The sequence below is a fragment of the Carcharodon carcharias genome, chromosome 6 (genome assembly GCF_017639515.1).
Source record: "Carcharodon carcharias isolate sCarCar2 chromosome 6, sCarCar2.pri, whole genome shotgun sequence".
Taxonomy (NCBI): domain Eukaryota; kingdom Metazoa; phylum Chordata; class Chondrichthyes; order Lamniformes; family Lamnidae; genus Carcharodon; species Carcharodon carcharias.
The window spans coordinates 82,284,747-82,302,842 of NC_054472.1; the positions used below are offsets into that span (position 1 = coordinate 82,284,747).

Genomic DNA, 18,096 nt, shown 5'->3' on the forward strand with positions numbered 1-18,096 from the left:
ATGGCCCCAGATGAGACGGAGACAGCCTGCTTATTTGTCTCAGCTTCTAGCTAAGGTATATGTGTTCATCATCCACATCATGGAGGTGCAGGGGGGCATCTCCAGAGGCTGCCGCACTGGAATCAATCTAGGGGTAGCCCACGTCACTGGGTCCTGATACATTGATGGTCATTGATGCAAAGAGGCCAATGATGATGATGGCATTCTGCGAGGGGAGCACTCTTATCCTCATAAGTGAATGTCTCAGCCCTTGGATGGCCTTCCGAATGGTTGGACGGGACTAGGTGAGGTGCCACTGGCATCCATCTTTGCACTAGCAGTGCCACTGCTTGGTCAATGCTACAGTGTTGCATGCATTCAGTTCATTTCAGCGAGCTGCTCCTGCATCCACTCTGAGTGCTGCCACATATGGTTCCCCATGAGGTTGGCCACTCTCTTAAAGGAGGAGCTCATGTGCTCAATGCTTTTGAGTTAGGGTGGCATACATGAGCTGAATGGATTCCACCATTCATAGGCCATGACCCTGCATTGCCTCAGGGAACTCTGATATGTGGGTGCACGCTTCTTCTGCTGTTTTAAGTAGAACCTTCTTTCTTGTGACTCCTGAGGCCCTGCATCTGGACCCAGCTGACCTTGGCTGTGTCTATCCTCTGTTCTCTGAGAGGTGGGGGGGTGGGGGGTGGTGGGGCAGGGGCTATCCACAGTTCCCTCTTCCCCTTTCACCACCACCTGCTCACTAGGGTAGTCCTATCCAGTGCTACCCTTTCTAAGCATGCCAGGACCCACCGATGTGAGTGCATCTATGGAGGATGTGCTTGTAAGATGTGACAGTGCTGGCTCTGCTGTCTCAGTCTCTTGTGATAGTCTCAGTGTTTCGACAGGACACAGGTATTTTCATCCATCACTAGGACCTTTGGAAGACACATGAAGGAGATATTGGGAGCTAGCCTTTGACAGCAGAAGCCTGTGCAGTGCTGAGGCTTCCCAATGTAGCTGAGTCTTTGGCATGTTGTCCAGCAGGGAGTAGTGCACCCCACCCCCTTTATCTACAGATTGCAATATCTTTTTACCCTCTCCTCCAGGTAGTCCCATCTCACCACCCCCCATATGGTCCTGCAGGGTAACCCCGCCGATTTTCATGGCTCCCTCCCACAGTCAGAGCCCTGTCTCTGCCATTATCCCTTTTCTCCTGCAAGGACAAAATGGGGAGAGAGGTAAGTCTCTGATGTGCTCTGAGACCAATGCCAGTGGCTCATTGACATGGCAGTTGCATATATCTGTTTGTTAAGTTCTCAACAGTTCTATGGCTCTGAGCCTTGCTGAGGGATCAGTAAGAACCATGGGCACACACTTCTCCCATATTCAGGAGCAGCATGCACCCTCAGGCTCCTCACCTGAAGTCTCTGCTGGACATTGAATATCCAGAGGCCTGTTCTGATGGTCTGGCATTGCACTAACCTTGCCAGAGCAAAGAAGGTTATTGAACCTTTTACGGCACTGGACCCAGTTCCTATGCACTTCTGCTTCTGATGGTCTCAGCCACCTACAGCAATGCCAGCTTCATTTAACCTTCTCCAGTGACCCTCCAGCAAGGGGACCACCCTCCTCACCCTCGCAGTCTCCTGGAGGAGTTTGAGTTCAGTATCGGAGAAGTGAGGGGTGACCCTGTACCAGGTGCCAAGGTTCTGCCTCTCCTCCTGTCCCCAGGTTCTAGGCTTTTTTCTTTCAAATGGCTGCTGTGATGCCTTTAAATTGGGCCCATGCTTTCAGAGTCCTGTCTCCAGCCTGCATCCACAGCCGCTAATTGGTTGCCCAACCCACCCTCTAGCCAATTAGTAGCCCACCTCTGCAGAAATTGTGGGCTGTGGCTACATCCCCCCAGGGCCAGAGTTGGGAACTGGAAATGGTACAGATTTCAGTTTTTGATCCTGGAGGCAAAATCCTGGCCCACATAGATCTGTACCCTAATTAGATTGAAACCTTTTATCTTTATTTCTGCAATTAATTCATCTAACTTGTCATAAATGCTTTGTACATTTAGATAAAGCACCTTGAATTTTAACTTTTTGACCTTATTCATTGATAACTATTACCACTAAATTTATGTCTCTTCCTACCACATTCTGCTTATCTTTACCCAAAAAGTACACTGGTCTGTGGCCTTGACTTTTTTTATATTTATAAATCTCCCCTTACTAGAAGACTCCCAACCCCAATCCCTTTTTAGTATAAAGCTTTATTTACATTCCTAGTTATGTGATTTGCCAGGACATTGTTCCCAGCCGGGTTTAAGTATGAGCCTTCCCAATGAAACAACTCCTCTTTTCTCCAGATGTTGTCCCTGTCTTTCCATGAGAAATCTAATACACACGCTGGAAAGCCAAGACCAACTTTTACATTTCTGTAAATATTTTTCTTCAGTGCTGGAATTCAAGGCGAAATGAAACCCAGTAGCTCTCAGTAGCAGAAAGTTGTTTATTTCTGTTTGTACTCTGGAAGCATTGTTTAGTGTAGTGTGATTTACAAATAAAATGGACAAAGTTAAAATTATGCAAATTTTCATTTAGCCTTGGTGCAAGTTTTATGGCTATGTTTGTGCCTGTCCTTCAGATTCGATATTTGTGGAATCTATGTCGTAATGTTTGGGGAGATTCTGAAAACCTTGTTTCATATTATGGTCCTGTTTTTCTTCCTTATCCTGGCTTTTGGATTGACCTTCTACATTCTTTTATATGAGCAGGTAGGTGTGGCCACTGTTAGGAATTCATAATCAAATATATGAAAACAGTACTTTTGAGCACCTGAGTGGCAGTGGGCTTTGAACTACAAATAGATGAATGTAATTACACCAACAGGGTATTTTGATATCCAGTAAGCTCCCTGCTCCACCCCCACAATCTTATTACTTGGTGCAGCATGCACTAGTGTAGTTTGAGAAATTGTTTAAAATATTCTGTTGGACATGACCTGCCATTTTGGATTAGATTTTACCTTCTTCATCATCAGTGACAGATTTTTAAAAAATTTTCCATATTACAAAGGAATACCGTGAATTCCGCAGAGAAAATGTAACACAAGTATACTTTTTAAATACTACTGGTGAAACAATAGAACTTTTATATTAAAACTAAAATAAGTGAGGTTAAGCACAGCTGGATTTTTTTTGAAATATTATTTTCTTTATGGGAGATGAGAAGCTCCTGTTTGACCTTAGCTCAATATTCTAATTGCTGATGAAAATAAAGCTTGATGCTTTAGAGATGATGGTATAGTGATGATGTCACTGAACTAATAATCCAGAGGCTAATGTTTTGGGGACATGGGTTCAAATCCCACCATGGCAGCTGATGGACTTTAAATTCAATCAACAAATCTGGAATGGAAAGCTAGTCACAGTAATGGTGACCGTGAAGCTATCATTAATTGTTGTAAAAACCCATCTGGTTCACTAATGTCCTTTAGGGTTGCCTCACATCCTTTAAAAAGGACCTGGATGAGCACTTGGCATGTCATAACATTCAAGGCTATGGGCCAAGTGCTGGTAAATGGGATTAGGCTAGGTAGGTCAGGTGTTTCTCACATGTCGGTGCAGACTCGATGGGCCGAAGGGCCTCTTCTGCACTGTGTGATTCTGTGATTCTATGAAATCTGCTGTCCTTACCTGGTCTGGCCTACATGTGACTCCAGACCCACAGCAATGTGGTTGACTCTTAACTACCCTCTGAAATGGCCTAGCAAGCCATTCAGTTCAAGTGAAATTAGGGATAGGCAATAACTGCTGACTTTGCCATTGAGAACATAAATACCGATGCATAAATTTCAATTTTCTTTCCATTTATTTTCAAAACATAAGTGTATCTTTTCCTAATTTGTACAACACGTATGACAACTTTTGCTGTAAAAAGTTTCATGGATCAGGTACTTACAACTCATGAACAATGATTACAAAGTTTATATGCTGATCTATTAATGAAAATTTGAAAACATATGCATCTTTGGGTTTAGAAACATTATCCAAAATTTTACCATTTGCTAAGCAGTAATTTACAATAATTCCTTCTGTAAATAGTAAAGCATGATCAGAATTTGGATGGGGAGGAATTTCTAGATATACTGAGATATATGCATATGGCATAATACCTGTTAAGTAATATTTGTTAAAATTTGCCGGTCTTAGGTGCAAAAGAAATATATAATACTGCCTGTAATGTAGAGAACTGTCCCAAGGCATTTCAAATAGATATGAAGAAAATACACTTTTGAACCAAGATTATTTGATGTATTTGTTTAAAATTGATTGACAAGACACTGTGATGTTCCATTTTCTCCTTTCAGATGGCATATGGAACTCCTATTCTTTCCCTGATGAAGACGCTTGCAATGATGTTAGGGGATATTAACTACAATGAGAATTTTTTGGTTCCATATAGCACAGACAAGATGCGGTACCCTGTGATGACTTTTGCAATGCTAATTATCTTTTTGTTGCTGATACCACTGCTCCTCATGAATTTACTGGTAGGTTTTATGTGTAAATCTGCTGATGAAAACACAATTATTGCAACAGTGATTGTATGACAAAAGTCACTTGAATGAAGTACTTTGATTTGCTGCTCAAATATGTGATAGGACATTAAATAAATTTAATTTAAATTCACTATCATTTGTTTATTGTCCGGTAATATAAGTTAAAATTACTCCCAGTGGGCCCATCAGTTCAATACATCCAAGACATCATAAAAATAACTGCTAATTCATAATTAAAGAATGCACCTCCTGCCCATTAGAGCTCTTCACAAAAGGTGTGAACCCCTCGCACGTTCCCTCTTGCCCTTTCACACCATGCCCCTGCTCTCTCTCCCCCCCCAAACCGCCCCCCCCCACCCACCGTCTCATCATGGCCTGCCAGCCTGGCCTGAGCAAAACCTAGCACTTATCTCACCCTCTGAATCCAAAGCTGAAGCGCCTTCCTCTGGGACAGACTGCAGTCCCAGCAGTGGACACCACCCGTGATGGCACTGCTGGAACAAGAGATCCCTCTGATTGGCCAGCAGCTCTCTGAGGTGGCACTTTCTCTTGTTGAAGGGTGGACATCCTGGCTCAAGCCAAATAAAGGGCCTTCAATCACCTCCAGTCTAAAATAGAAATTGAGCTTAAGGGGCTGGAAGGTGACAAACATTACATCCCTATCCAATAATGAGGAACAGAATGACATAGGAACATAAATAGCTAGATGAGAAAAGACCAAAGTTCATTTAGTTCGCCTTCTGCCATGCAATGATAATGGAGTTGATGGCTAATCAGAGCACTCTCTATCAATTAGCCTACAACAAACCCATAAATGTCAGCAAAATTATATATCAGTTAATCTTCCCTCAGTTGTCAGTAAACCTCTAAAGAATAATTTTATAAAACCATTTTTGTGGAAGAAGATTCACCTACTGCAAATCTTTGACACATATATTTTAATTCCCAATATGCGCTCTCCATTTGTAAGGCTCCATTTTGAGAATGCAGCTTTGTAAAGTTACATCTCTTGAGTCCATGATATGAGCTAAAACAGTAAATACTTAGAAATGTTTACTTCATCAGAGACAGTCAGCATGGTTTTGGAAAGGGCAGATCTAGCTTGACTAATTGATCATTTTTCAAGGTATCAGAATGCATGGGAAAATAGATATTTATATATGACTTTTTAGATGATGTTTGATAGGTATTATACCTAAAAGATATTATGGGCAGAATTTCCTGGGTGACGTATGGGGCGGGGGGCGGGCAGCGTGTAAAATGAGGCGCGGTGACGTCAGGACACTCGCACTGCGCGCCATGGCGATATTTCACTGGGCGGGCACGCGATGAAGTGCAATGCATGTTCGCCATTACTTAATGGGCTTGTTAAGGCCCTTCAATCGGCAATCGAGGCCGATTTTCAGGCACCCATGCGATCCTCGGCTCGGTGCACAGGTGCAGTGGGCAGGCTGGTAAGCGACTTTATAATAAAACTCATCCACCTGCGGGATAAGAGGGCTCAGTGGAGTAGTCAATCTAGTCAGTGAGTATTTATTGCAAAAAGCTTTTTAAAATTGCCTGTGTGATCTGTAGCAGTTCAGAACGAATTCCAGCAGCTTTCTCTGTCCTTTGAACCTTCAGCTCAGGATTCTTCAGTCAGGAATCTTTATCGGGCCTGCAGCTTTCTGAAGGCCTCTCTTTAGCCTGGGTATGGCTTCTGACATGTCCACTGGAGGCAGCTCATCTGAGGAGGAAGGGAAGGCTAGAATAAGGAAGAGGCCAAGTGTGCACAATCAGTCTCCATGGGAGCCACCTTTGGGAGTACAGGCGCAGGCACAAGGGGCGCTGGGCCAAGAGATAGTCTAAGGTGGGAGGGGCTGCAGAAGATGCCACTATCCTGCTGCCAGGGTATACAGGCAGAGAAGCTGTTACCTCAATATGAACGAGGTGCAATGCCGAAGGAGGCTCTGCTGTCAAGGAAGACAGTACACTGCATCTTTCAGATGATTGGCCCTGAGATCTCCCCTAACTGTGTGGGTGGACACCCCATGCCAGCAGCTCTGAAGGTCACAGCTGCCCTCAACTTCTATGCCTCTGGCTCCTTCCAGGGGTTGGTGAGTGATCTTTGCGATGTCTCCCAATCAGCTGTCCACACTTGTATCAAGCAGGTTACAGATGCTCTGTTCAGGTGTGCATTGACCTTCATCCACTACTGTTGCGACCTGGCAAGTCAGACACAGTGAACCAGAGGCTTTGTGGCCATTGCTGGCTTCCCTCACGTCCAGGGTGCAATAGATTGTACACGTGTGGCCATCAAGGTGCCAGCAGGTGAGCCTGGTGCCTTCATCAACAGGAAGGGCTTCCACTCCATGAATGTGCAGATAGTGTGTGATCACAGGATGCTGATTCTACAAGTATGTGCAAGGTACCCAGGCAGCTCCCACAATGCCTACATCCTGAGAGACTCCCAGGTGCTGGGGCTCTTCAGTGCTCCAAGCTGGCTGGATGGATGGCTGCTGGGTGACCGGGGCTATCCCCTCAGAAGATGGCTCATGACACCTCTCTGCCATCCAAGAACAGAAGCTGAGCAGCGGTACAATAGGAACCACACTGCCACAAGGGCTGTGGTGGAGGGAGCCTTTGGTGTTCTCAAGATGTGCTTCAGATGCCTGAACTACTCAGGGGGTGCACTCCAGTACCCCCAGATCGCGTCTCTCTGATAGTGGTAGCATGCTGCACCCTGCACAATCCTGCACTGGAAAGGGGGGATGCAGTGGACGATGAAGACATTGATGCAGTGGATGCGGCTGCACACAATGAGTCCAGCAGAGATTCGGAGGATGAGGAAGCACAGGGGAATGATGAGGGGCTGAACGCTGATCCGGGACTACACCAAGGAGTCAGGGATACTTTAATCAAATGAACCTTCGGCTAGCTCCACACAAATGGATCAGGAGGACCAGCATTGCCTGGCGTATCCATACGCGGTACTTAAATGCTACATCTGCTACTTCATCAGCTGCAACTAAGGGCTTTGGGCATAAACCTCAATGTCCACTCAAACACTCATGACATGTCTGTAAAACATATAAATGCAGCACAAAGGAGCCACCCTCAGCCATGGTAACAAATCTGGATTTAATTTTATTCATTATATGGTCCAACAAAATGAAATCAAAACATTTTTACAGCAGCAAGAAATAATAATTCCCTAATCTCGGGCCAACACAAAAGCACCAGTGATAAACCTGTGGTGTGCCTAAGGTGCCTTATGATTACATTTATGGGTGCTACGTTTAGGTGCAGCCCCATTGCTGAGAGTGGCTTGTGAGACAGCCTGCTGACTCTGCTGTCCTGTTGGCCTCGATGACCTTGGCGGATGTCCTCTGGCCCGTGGAGCCTGTGCTGGCCCCGCCTGGGAGGGAGCTGCCAGTTCTACAACTGGCATCTCCCCTGTCGTCGCAGCCTCAACGGATGCAATAGTTACTGGCAGAGGGGCGGAGGAGCTGCTGCCCTCATCCAGAGTGCCCTGAGAGGTGCCCGCAGAGACAACAGGCAGCTGCTGCGCCAATGTGAGGTTGCTTCGGACCTCCCTGCTCACCGTGGATGGATGGGCACCGAGCTGAGAAACTTGGTGCCCAGACCATCTCCCACATTGCCAATGACTAACTGTGGTCACTGGCGCTGTGAGGGCTCGCAGGTCCAAGCGTAACCCCAGGAGAAGCTGCTTGTTCTGGAAGCGCCTCTCCATGAGAGTCGCCACTCTCCCCATAGAGGAAGCATGACGCTCTGACATGAGGCACATGGCATTACTCATAGTCCGCGTGGACTTCTCCACCATGGACACCAAGCAAAGCATAGTCTCATGAAACACTCCCAGATGCTTCCGCACACCCAGCCGCATTTCCTACAGCTGCTGCGTCTCGGACAACTCCAGAGGCACATCATCACGCCCCGACTCAGCATGTGCCTGGTCCCCTGCAGTCCTCCGGCTGCTGGCACCACCGGCACTCTCTGTCTGTGCCATCTCCTCCAGCGATTGTGAAGTTCCCACTCCACTGTGTCCCGGGACACTAGCTGATGTTGCATTCCCACCGATGTGTTAGTATCTGCCCTGGTGCCTGCCTTGCAGAAATGGTGTGACATAGGTGACAGTTCAGGGCCCTCAGGTGTGAGAGGGGCATCTGCAATCGAGTCTGGTTACCAGCCTCTGATGATGCTGAAAATAACAACCAGGACAGTGGATCAGTTAGCATTCACCCTGACACACTTCATCGCTTTCCCCCAGTCTTATTATGCGCTCAACCTTCCAGAACCTAAAGTAATGAATATTGGTGGGGTGGCAAATAGTCAGGAGGAGGCCCAAAATACAGGTGGATACAGACCGTCTGGTCATTTGGCCTAAGGAATACCAAATGGAATGTTATGTGGATAAGTGTGAGGTGATGCACTTGGGCAGGACAAACAAAGTACGGGAATACACGAGGAATGGTAGGACTGTGGAAAGTAAGGAGGATCAGAGGGACCGTACTGGGCATGCCGACAGGCCCGTGAAGGTAGCAGGACAGTTACATAAGGCGTTTAAGAAGGTAAATGCCATACTTGCCTTTATTAGCCGAGGAATAGAATGTAGAAACAGGGAGGTCATGTTGCAAGTGCAGTAAATGCTGCCTAGGCCACAGCTATAGTTCTGCGTGCAGTTGTGATCAGTGCTTCATGGGAGGGATGTGATTGGAGTGGAGAGAGTGCAGAGGTCACTGACCATGATGCTGGCTGGCTTGGAGAGTTGGAGTTATGAGGAGTCATAGCATAAACTGGGGATATTTCCCCTGGAGCAGAGGAGATTGAGGGGTGACATTAATGAGCTTTATAACATTATGAGGGGCATAGATAGGGTCGACAGAAAGGAACTTTTCCCCTTGGCAGAGGGATGAGTAACCTGGTGGTATTGATTTAAGGCAAGGGGCATGCGGTTGACAGGTCAGGTGATGAGGAACTTTTGCACACAGTAATGTGGGATGCACTGCCTGAAAGGGTGGTGGATGCAGAAACCCTCCTAACATGTAATAAGTATTTGGATGTGCAGTTGCACAAGGCTATGGGGATAGTGGTCAGAAATGGGATAAGGTGACTTTAGAAGGTGTTGAACACGTGCATCTTCGAACAGCCGCGGGATCTTTGTCTATGACCCACACCTCTGACTCTATCAGTCTGTGAATGAGCAGTGTTGCTACAATAACAATTCCAACAATCATCAGTGCTTTGGATGGTGGGAAGACAGAGCGGATGTCACTCTGGACCTCAAATACCTGGCCGCACCACCCCAGCCTCACCGACAACTGTGGACCTGGGTGCATGATGCCTCTTAGGCTCCAGGGCCTCCTGCTCAAAATGGCTCAAAATCAGCAACTGGGCCTGGCCGCCTCCAGTGCACAAATGCTCAGAGGCATTGTGCGCATTTTTCTCCTGCAAAACAGAGAAGACCATTCATTGGGGCTAATTGCACATGGACTCTGCACACGCACACTGCACCCCAACCACAGTGGCCCATCTCAGACCTCCAGTGCCTTCTCTCCATGCTACCTTTGTATGCCTGCTCCCAACCCTGCTCCCCCGCAATGCCACCTTGGACACATTCTGCATCTATCACTTTAAGAAACACATGGTCATCATTCCCAATGCAAGGAGGCACAACTAGGTGCAGCGCCAAGGGCAGCAGATGGCTCTTGGCCACGAGACCTTGAGGCTCCCCTTCCACAATCTCATCATTGTGAATAGGACATGCGTTGGGGTTCTGAGTATGCGCCTAGCTGCATCTCCTGCAGGTTGCCCCCAGACTAGACATGTGTGACAAAGAGCAACACATGGTGCGGGGGAGAACCCATCTCCTCATGAGCCACTGAGGCTGATGTAAGCATCGTCACTATCTGCTTGCCCACCCAGTGTACGAGAAATGCCCAACATGATTCAATGCAGTCATGACAGTAAGACTTGGGTGGGGTTAGCCCTCAAAGGCTAAGGCTACCTGCTGGGTTAAATGTCCAACACCAACATGGCACTCACTCTTCCAGAGGGCAACAGATCATTGAAGCACTTAAGGCACTGGATCCAGGTGTGCCGCACCACGTCGCAGGAGCTCACCACCTCCGCCATCTCCTTCCAGGCACGTTTCATCATGTGGGGGGGGCCTCTTCCTCCCATCCTGGGGAACCAGCACCTCCTGCCATGCTGCCACCTCCTCGAGGAGGGCAGCAAGGCAATCATCCAAAAAGCGAGGGGCCCCCCCGCTGGCCTAACCTGCAGCCTGGTATACTCCTGGGGCAGACCCTGCAGCTTCCCTCCTCCTCTGCCCTTCCCTCAACATTGACCCCCTGTGGCAGGACCTGCAGCTGGCCGTAGCGAACAGCCTACAGGAGGCTGCCAGGACTTCTGTTAAATGGACTGCCAGGTCGCCATTGGATCCGGTTGTCTGTGCACGCCCGCCGCAAACTTCACACTCCCGCTCTCCATGGGAGTCGGAAATATGCTGGGTGGGCCTTAATTGGTCTGCCCACGCAAAATGGCGGCACGGCCCCGATCATGGGTGGCGATCGGGCCTGGAACCGTGTCCCCCCGGCGTCAGCACCTGCTCTGCCCACCAAACGGAAAATTTTGGCCTATAAAAACTAAAGCACATGAAACTGACAATTCATTGGTACCGGTTTTCAGGCATGGGGAACATGAGGCATTATTACCCCGCACCTGGTGGAAGTGATACAGGCAGAATGTAAACTTCATGCTACCTGCTCATTTAAAATTAGAGTGTGCAGATCACTGCTAAACATGCTGCTGAATGGTTGCACACTCAGCAGCAGGCCCAGCTTGAGTTACAGCTAGCCTCTACTTCTTAAATATTGTCTGCACCTCTTAAATGGGAGGTGATTCAGGCTGCAGCAACTAGTGGAACCATCTCCAAAGGTGTATTGGTTGGCGAATAAGAGAACCAATGTAGCATTCGGTCAGAGATAGGGTTCCTGCTTCTTTGATGTGGCTCTGGAGGCCTTAGCCCAGGAGATAGAAAAGACCACGGGCAGGATGAGGTTTCCTAAAGCAAATAAAAATAAAATAAAATTTTTAAAACTTAGTAACATGTCCTTGCTCATGTGACAGAGTCACATGAGGGGACATGTTTTATTATATTTTTATTTTCTTCATGTCTTTTTTATAACTCTTCATCTCCCTGAGGCGGCTCTGTATCTCAGGGAGATTATGAAGCGCTTACTTGCTTGCGTGTGCAAAGGTTGTGCTCGCTCCGCTTGCACTCCTCCCCCCACCCGCACAGACAGTGCTGAGCGCTGCCGCTCATGTTTCATGCTGGTTTGGCCTTAATTGGCCAGCCAGCATGAAACCTCTGGTCCCGATCACGGGCAGCGGTAGGCTTCCCAACCACTGCCGTCTGCCCCCGCCAAGCCTGCCCGACACGGGTGAAATTCTGCCCATGTCTCAATCTTGCACAGCCGAATGTGAATTCAGCAACAGGAAGAACACCCCCAACAGCACTAGTTAAAGGGACCATCAGCTAATTTCAGTTTATTTGCTGATTGATTGCTACTAGTTCTTGCTGCGATTGTAAAAGTGTTGGTTGTCTCTTAAATTGCTTACGGTTGCCGTGGCACATAGAGCAGGACTATTTCCTGACTTCAAGGATTCTGCACAAACCGCTTGCTCCCAGACAAGGATGCAGTAATTTTCACCTGCCTTGGTCAGCAGCATGATAGGGAAAATTAGCAGAGTTGACAGTGCAGGACAAACTGCTGGAAGAGGGAGAAGCAGGAGGGGCAGAAGCGCTGTCATCAAAATGCCATATCCACCCAGATATTCAAGGACCAATCCCCCTGCCTCAACCTGAGCACACAATAGTCTGTCAGACCATTCTGGTTTTCACTAAGCACAGCCTCACTGAAATCTGCCTCCTGCTGCAGCTACAACTGCAGCCATGGAGCAGTCCCGACATAGCCCCCCAGCATTTTAATGACCCACCAGCCTCTCAGCCCATCACCTCATGGCCAGTAAAATCCTAATCCAGGTATCCTGGAGGGACCCAAAGGAGCACAAAGGAACAATATTTTGAAGCTTGTGTCCTGGCCCTGGCTCCTGTTCCTAGCACGGTTGGCTTGGCAGGGCATCTACCATTGCTCCCCTGCAAAGGCAGTGTGTAAAAATATCAGTCAAGCACCAACTTTGTCATCAGCTCAAACGGCATATTTACTAAGAACCTTGCCAGCATTGAGCGGGTGTCCTTGCTGAGAAATCTAGGTAAAAGTGGGCTAAGCTCCCCAATCTATTTAAACAGACCTCTGCCTGTTTTTGGCCATGCATGGAGGTTAAAATTTCATCTTGTTTCACTGCTAAGCCCATCAAAATCTTTCAATTTTCAAACCACTATCCAACGTTCTCAACCTTTTCCTTTCCCACAATTAAAGCCCCAATTTTTGAGCCTTCATTAATAACTTTTATCCCTGATACACCAGGCTATACAATCTTTGTTCTAATATTATCTCCACACTGGAATGCCCAGGCCTGTACACAATTTTGGCTTAACCAATACTAGGGATGTGGCCTGACCAATGTCTTACACAAATTTAACATCAAGTTTTTTAGTGTTCCTGTGTATAAAATCCAAATTTCATATGTGTTTTTTGACTACTGGGTATCTGGTAAAAAAGAAGTCCATCCCTTTGTTTATGAGTTTCTAACCTGTTTAAAAATCTACATCAACTTTAGGATTTGTTTGGCTAATATGGACTGCACGTGTTCTCCCTATAAGGAGAATATAAGGATATATTCCACATACCAAGGCCAAGACAGCTTGAGTACAGGTTGGCAGAACCAAGGCTTAGGAACTGCCGAGTGTGCACAGAGATACTGCTGCAAGTTGGCCAGTGAAACCCCTGCAACATTGCCAAATGGAGCACTGATAACTTCCCCACTACAGATCCAACCATGACAACATTGCCCATTGCAGCATTGATTTATGTGGTTATCTGTGACAAATGGGAGGAATCCAGCTCTCAGTGACAGGTTTATAACTTTTAGTTTCAATAGTGAGCCCCATTAGCTAGCCCATCATTAGAAGTGTGAGGGCACAGGTGCAGGCTTTAGGATCAGAATCCCCTCCAACTGGGAAATCCATGACCCTGTTTTGACCTCATGAATGGAACTATAAATTACAAAAGGCAAGCTGCAGTTAGCTGTACACAGCTAGGCAGCAAGGGGTTAATTTGGACTTGTAGTTAAAAAACAGTGGGTAGAATTTTCCCTTCATCAGGCAGGCCTGGGAACAGCCAGGAAAAGCTCTGCTGCCCATGATCAGCCCACAACCGCAAATTCACGCTGATTGGCCAATTAGTGGCCAGCCAGAGTGAAAGCGTGCTGAAGAACTCTGCACTGCCGGGGTGGGGCAGGAAGAGGGTAAACACTGAAGGTTGTGTATGCAAAAATAAAGATTTTACAAATGACATAAACATGTCCCCACATGTGACTCAGTCATATGAAGAGGGACATGTTAAAAATTATGTTAAAAAATGTTATTGTCTTTTTAATTACTGTTGGAGATCTCACCCCACCCGTGGATGAGGTTTCATAAAAAATGCAAAGGCCACTTGGCCTATTCGCCAGCCTGGCAACCATAAGGTTGGACAAGTAGCACATAATAGCTTTCAATTATGCGCTTAAGGGCCTTAATAAGCCTCTTAATTGTTGGTAGGCGCACTGCAGACTCTTGCGCGAGTCCGCTGACCAAAATATCATGCGAATGCGTGATGACGTCAGGACACTCGCCCAATGTCATTGCACACTATTTTACTCCCGACCGGGTTGGGTGTGTGCCTGCCCATGGGATGAAAAATTCTGCCCAATGACTCATCAAAAGGATTTGCACATTGACTGACTACCATTACCTGCCCTTGACTAATGCAATCAGGAGTCTAATTACCCAATACAATGGCACAAAGGGCACATCATCAATACAATATACTCAAGGAATTAGGCAACTAAGGTCTGTACCACAGGCAATAGTACTGGAAAAAGGGTCATTCAAACCCTCATTAACTTTGGAGCCAGGATGATATTACTGTGCCACCTCAAATAGCAGGAGAATTGTTCATGCAATGAGAGCTGATTATATCCATCTGAATATATCTTCCATGGAAAATCCCATATTGTTTCAACCAGCAGGAGCTGATGACGTTTGTCTCAACTTTGCATGGAATCAACTAAATGGACATTGGAACAACAGAAAATATGTTTTGACATGTCTGTGTTAAATTGCTATAAAATAAGAGCAGATCTGAGTATCTGGGCTACAGTTGGAAGGAGGGTCAGGGGTGCTCACCTTGACTCAGGCCTACATTCTACACCAGACAGACCATCTGTCTTGGGGATTGTAAGTGTTTTTAGCCATATCGTGGTGAAATTGGCCTGAAGGTTTTGGGTTGCAGTAAGAAGAAGGGTTGAGTTTGGTAACCTTGACTCAAGCCTACAGTCAACATTGGGTTTTGTGAAGGTTTGGGGCAAAAGCTTAGTGTTTTGTGCCGGTAACGTGTTTCAGCTATAACCTGGCAATATTGGTCTGAGTGTTTTTTCTTAAGCTTCCGGAAAAAAACATGGTGTTTTAATAAGTTTAAGCCAGAGTTGTGGTGACTCCGTGTTGGGTACAGGGAACAGGTTGTTTTAAATTTTGTGGTTTTGTACTGTGGGGTTGCGAGTGATTCAGTAATTGTGAATTATCAGAAGAAATTTGCCTCACTGGTTATTCTGTTTAAGCCATACACACACACGTGAATCTGGTTTCACAAACTTGGGTGTAGAAGGGTCTCTGAGGGAAAAGAGGGCAACCCTACAAGGCTGCCATCAGACCAGTTAACCCTGGAGAAAGTTCGGAGACAGCCACAGCGTCTGCCAGGGGCTTTTTAAAAGGCCCACCTCGATGCTGTGGGATTTCATCCCAGTTATAATAAAAACAGGAAGGTCTCCCAGCCCTCATCCATCACATCTCTCAACCTTCAGACACTTCCCAAGCCCCATCCATGCCACCTCATGCCCCCCTCCCATCCTCTATGGTCCCCCATGCCAAGCTATGTATTTTTTTTTACTTAAGTAATGTTCCTTAATGTAATTATGAGTGATGATCCAGTGTAGTTTTATTAATATAGCTGTAAATGGGTTTATCACAAAATATAAGCATGCTTATTTTTAATCAGAGTGCCTAGTCTGCCGCCTACGAGTAACCTGATTTTAAATAACTGAAAATAACTTTGGAAAGCTATACCGAATCATTTATTGATTTATTGGTATACACTAGTCAGTTTTTTAGTAAATTATTCTTATAAATTTTTGAGTGTTTCAAAGGCCTATTAATATCCTTGTACCTAAAATCTAACTTAATTTTAAGAGCTTCAACAAGTACCTACAATTGGGTTCAATTAATAGAAACTCAGCTCAAACTGGGGGTTATGCCCATTTTAAAAATAAGGGCCGATTTCCAGTGTGATTTTTTAAAATCGCTGTTTGAATAAAAGCTGGACATGAAATTCCTTGATCTTTTGCACTGGTTTAGCTGAGTTAGGGCAAATCATGCTGGGAAAAACCGAAGCAACCTAGGTGAAACTCTTCCCTAAAGACTGTAATATCATTTACAAGGGAATTGGACAAGTATTTGAAAATGAAGAATATAAAAGAATATGACACACGAGCAGGTAAATGGGAGCAAAGTAAATAACTCCAATTAGCACGATCACAGGGACCTTCTGTGGTGTCAATTCTGCAAATCTATCATTTTGATTTTTCTCACTCTGCAGCGAAAACAAAGGAGACATTATGAAGCCAGTAATGATTTTAAGTTATAATCGTATAATTGAAACTGCTACCAAAAGTAGGAAAGTTGATGCACAGTCCATGTTTGGAAAACAAATATTGATAAGAGAGTCCGCACAACTTCTGATGTATCTTTTATTTTGAATATAGATTGGTTTAGCAGTGGGAGACATAGCTGAAGTCCAGAAAACTGCATCCTTAAAAAGGATTGCAATGCAGGTTAGTCTTTATGATTCAGTGAAGTTGTTCAATCTTTCTGAAGAATGCAATTATGGCCAACGTTGTACGTCCTGCGGGCAGGTGCCTGACCTCCATGGACTTGAAGTAGTGCAAGATGATGTTGGGCGAGTGTCCCGACGTCAATGCGCACTTGCATGATATTTTGCTCAGCAGGCGTGTGCAGCAGTCGGAAGCACGCCCGCCGATAATGAAGTGGGCAATTATGCCCATTAATTATGTAATCAACAGCAATTTTACATGGCCTATCCACATTTAGGGCTGGCAGACGGGCCATTCTCCCAGGTCTGAGTTTCTCGCTGGTCAGGTGCCTGGGAGCAGACGGGAAACGGGCCCCTAACCGTAATTGAAACCTGACCACAATTTCATACTGGCTGGCTAATTAATGGCCAGCCAGCATGAAACACGTGCTGAGAAGGGCCCAGCACTGCCAGTAGGGGCTGGAAGAGGTTACATCATCACCCGGCCTCTTCCCGCCCCCCACCCCGGCTGTGCTGAGAATTTCAGCACGTGTTTCACACTGGCTGGCCATTAATTGGCAGGCCAGCATGAAATCGTGGTTGGGGGCTGATCGCGGCTGGTGGCCCATTTCCCATCCAGTCCCCGGCCCGTCGATTGTCCGAGCCTAACGACCGAAAAATTCAAGCCTATGATGCAAATATTTCTACTGAATAAATTTTGTTTCTGCAGATTTCTCTTCATACCAGTTTGGAGGAGAAACTTCCCTACTGGTTTCTTAATCGGGTTGACCAAAACAAAATAATAGTTTACCCTAACAAGACAAGTGGTTCTGTCATTGAGGTAAGCATGTGAAAAACTACAACTAATTAATTGATCTTACACGGGACAGGTGAAAGAATTGAGAGAAAGTGTGGAGGTGGTTAAATGTGCTTAATTTTATTCCTGAAGATGCAAATATTCTAAACGCTGCAGCCAATGACTTTGGCATAAATTTTTGTCTGCATCAGAGATAATCTGGCAGAACTTGCCAATTTTCATTCAAATGAATTGACTTCCTTTTGAAGCAAATAGAAAAGAAAATCAGGTGGGGGGTAATACGAGCTGCCAATTCAGAATTACTCACTTTACCCCCCCCACAACCTAAGACCAATATCACCCAGCCTTGAGCCCATCCTCTATCTTGAAGTTTACTAAGAAATGACTGTTTCATTTAAATCCTAATCATTTCAGGAATGCAGTACAAAAAATATAACATCTTTCCCTATTTGACTCAAGATGAAGATGCTGCTTTTGTCACAACTAATATAAAACTTATCCAGCAAAAATCCATTAACTCCATTTGATAATATTATTAATTAAATACTTGTTGATTTTGTGCATATTCCGAGAAAGGAGCACGTGAGTATTTCAGGATTATCAACAACAAGAATTTATATAGTGCCTTTAATATAATCAAATGTCCCAAGGCATTCACAGGAGCATTATGAAGTGAAATTAGACATCAAACCACAGGAAGTGATATTGGGCCAGATGACC

General features: G+C 45.8%; 1 protein-coding gene across 1 annotated transcript in view; it reads left to right on the top strand.

Annotated features, from left to right (window-relative positions):
- The window catches only part of trpa1b (transient receptor potential cation channel, subfamily A, member 1b), a 198,160-nt gene that overhangs the window by 172,383 nt on the left and 7,681 nt on the right, over window positions 1-18,096 (top strand). The window contains exons 27-30 of the mRNA XM_041189261.1: window positions 2,611-2,740; window positions 4,336-4,518; window positions 16,513-16,581; window positions 17,290-17,400. Coding sequence (XP_041045195.1) covers window positions 2,611-2,740; window positions 4,336-4,518; window positions 16,513-16,581; window positions 17,290-17,400 — 493 coding nt within the window. The remainder of the gene's footprint in view (window positions 1-2,610; window positions 2,741-4,335; window positions 4,519-16,512; window positions 16,582-17,289; window positions 17,401-18,096) is intronic.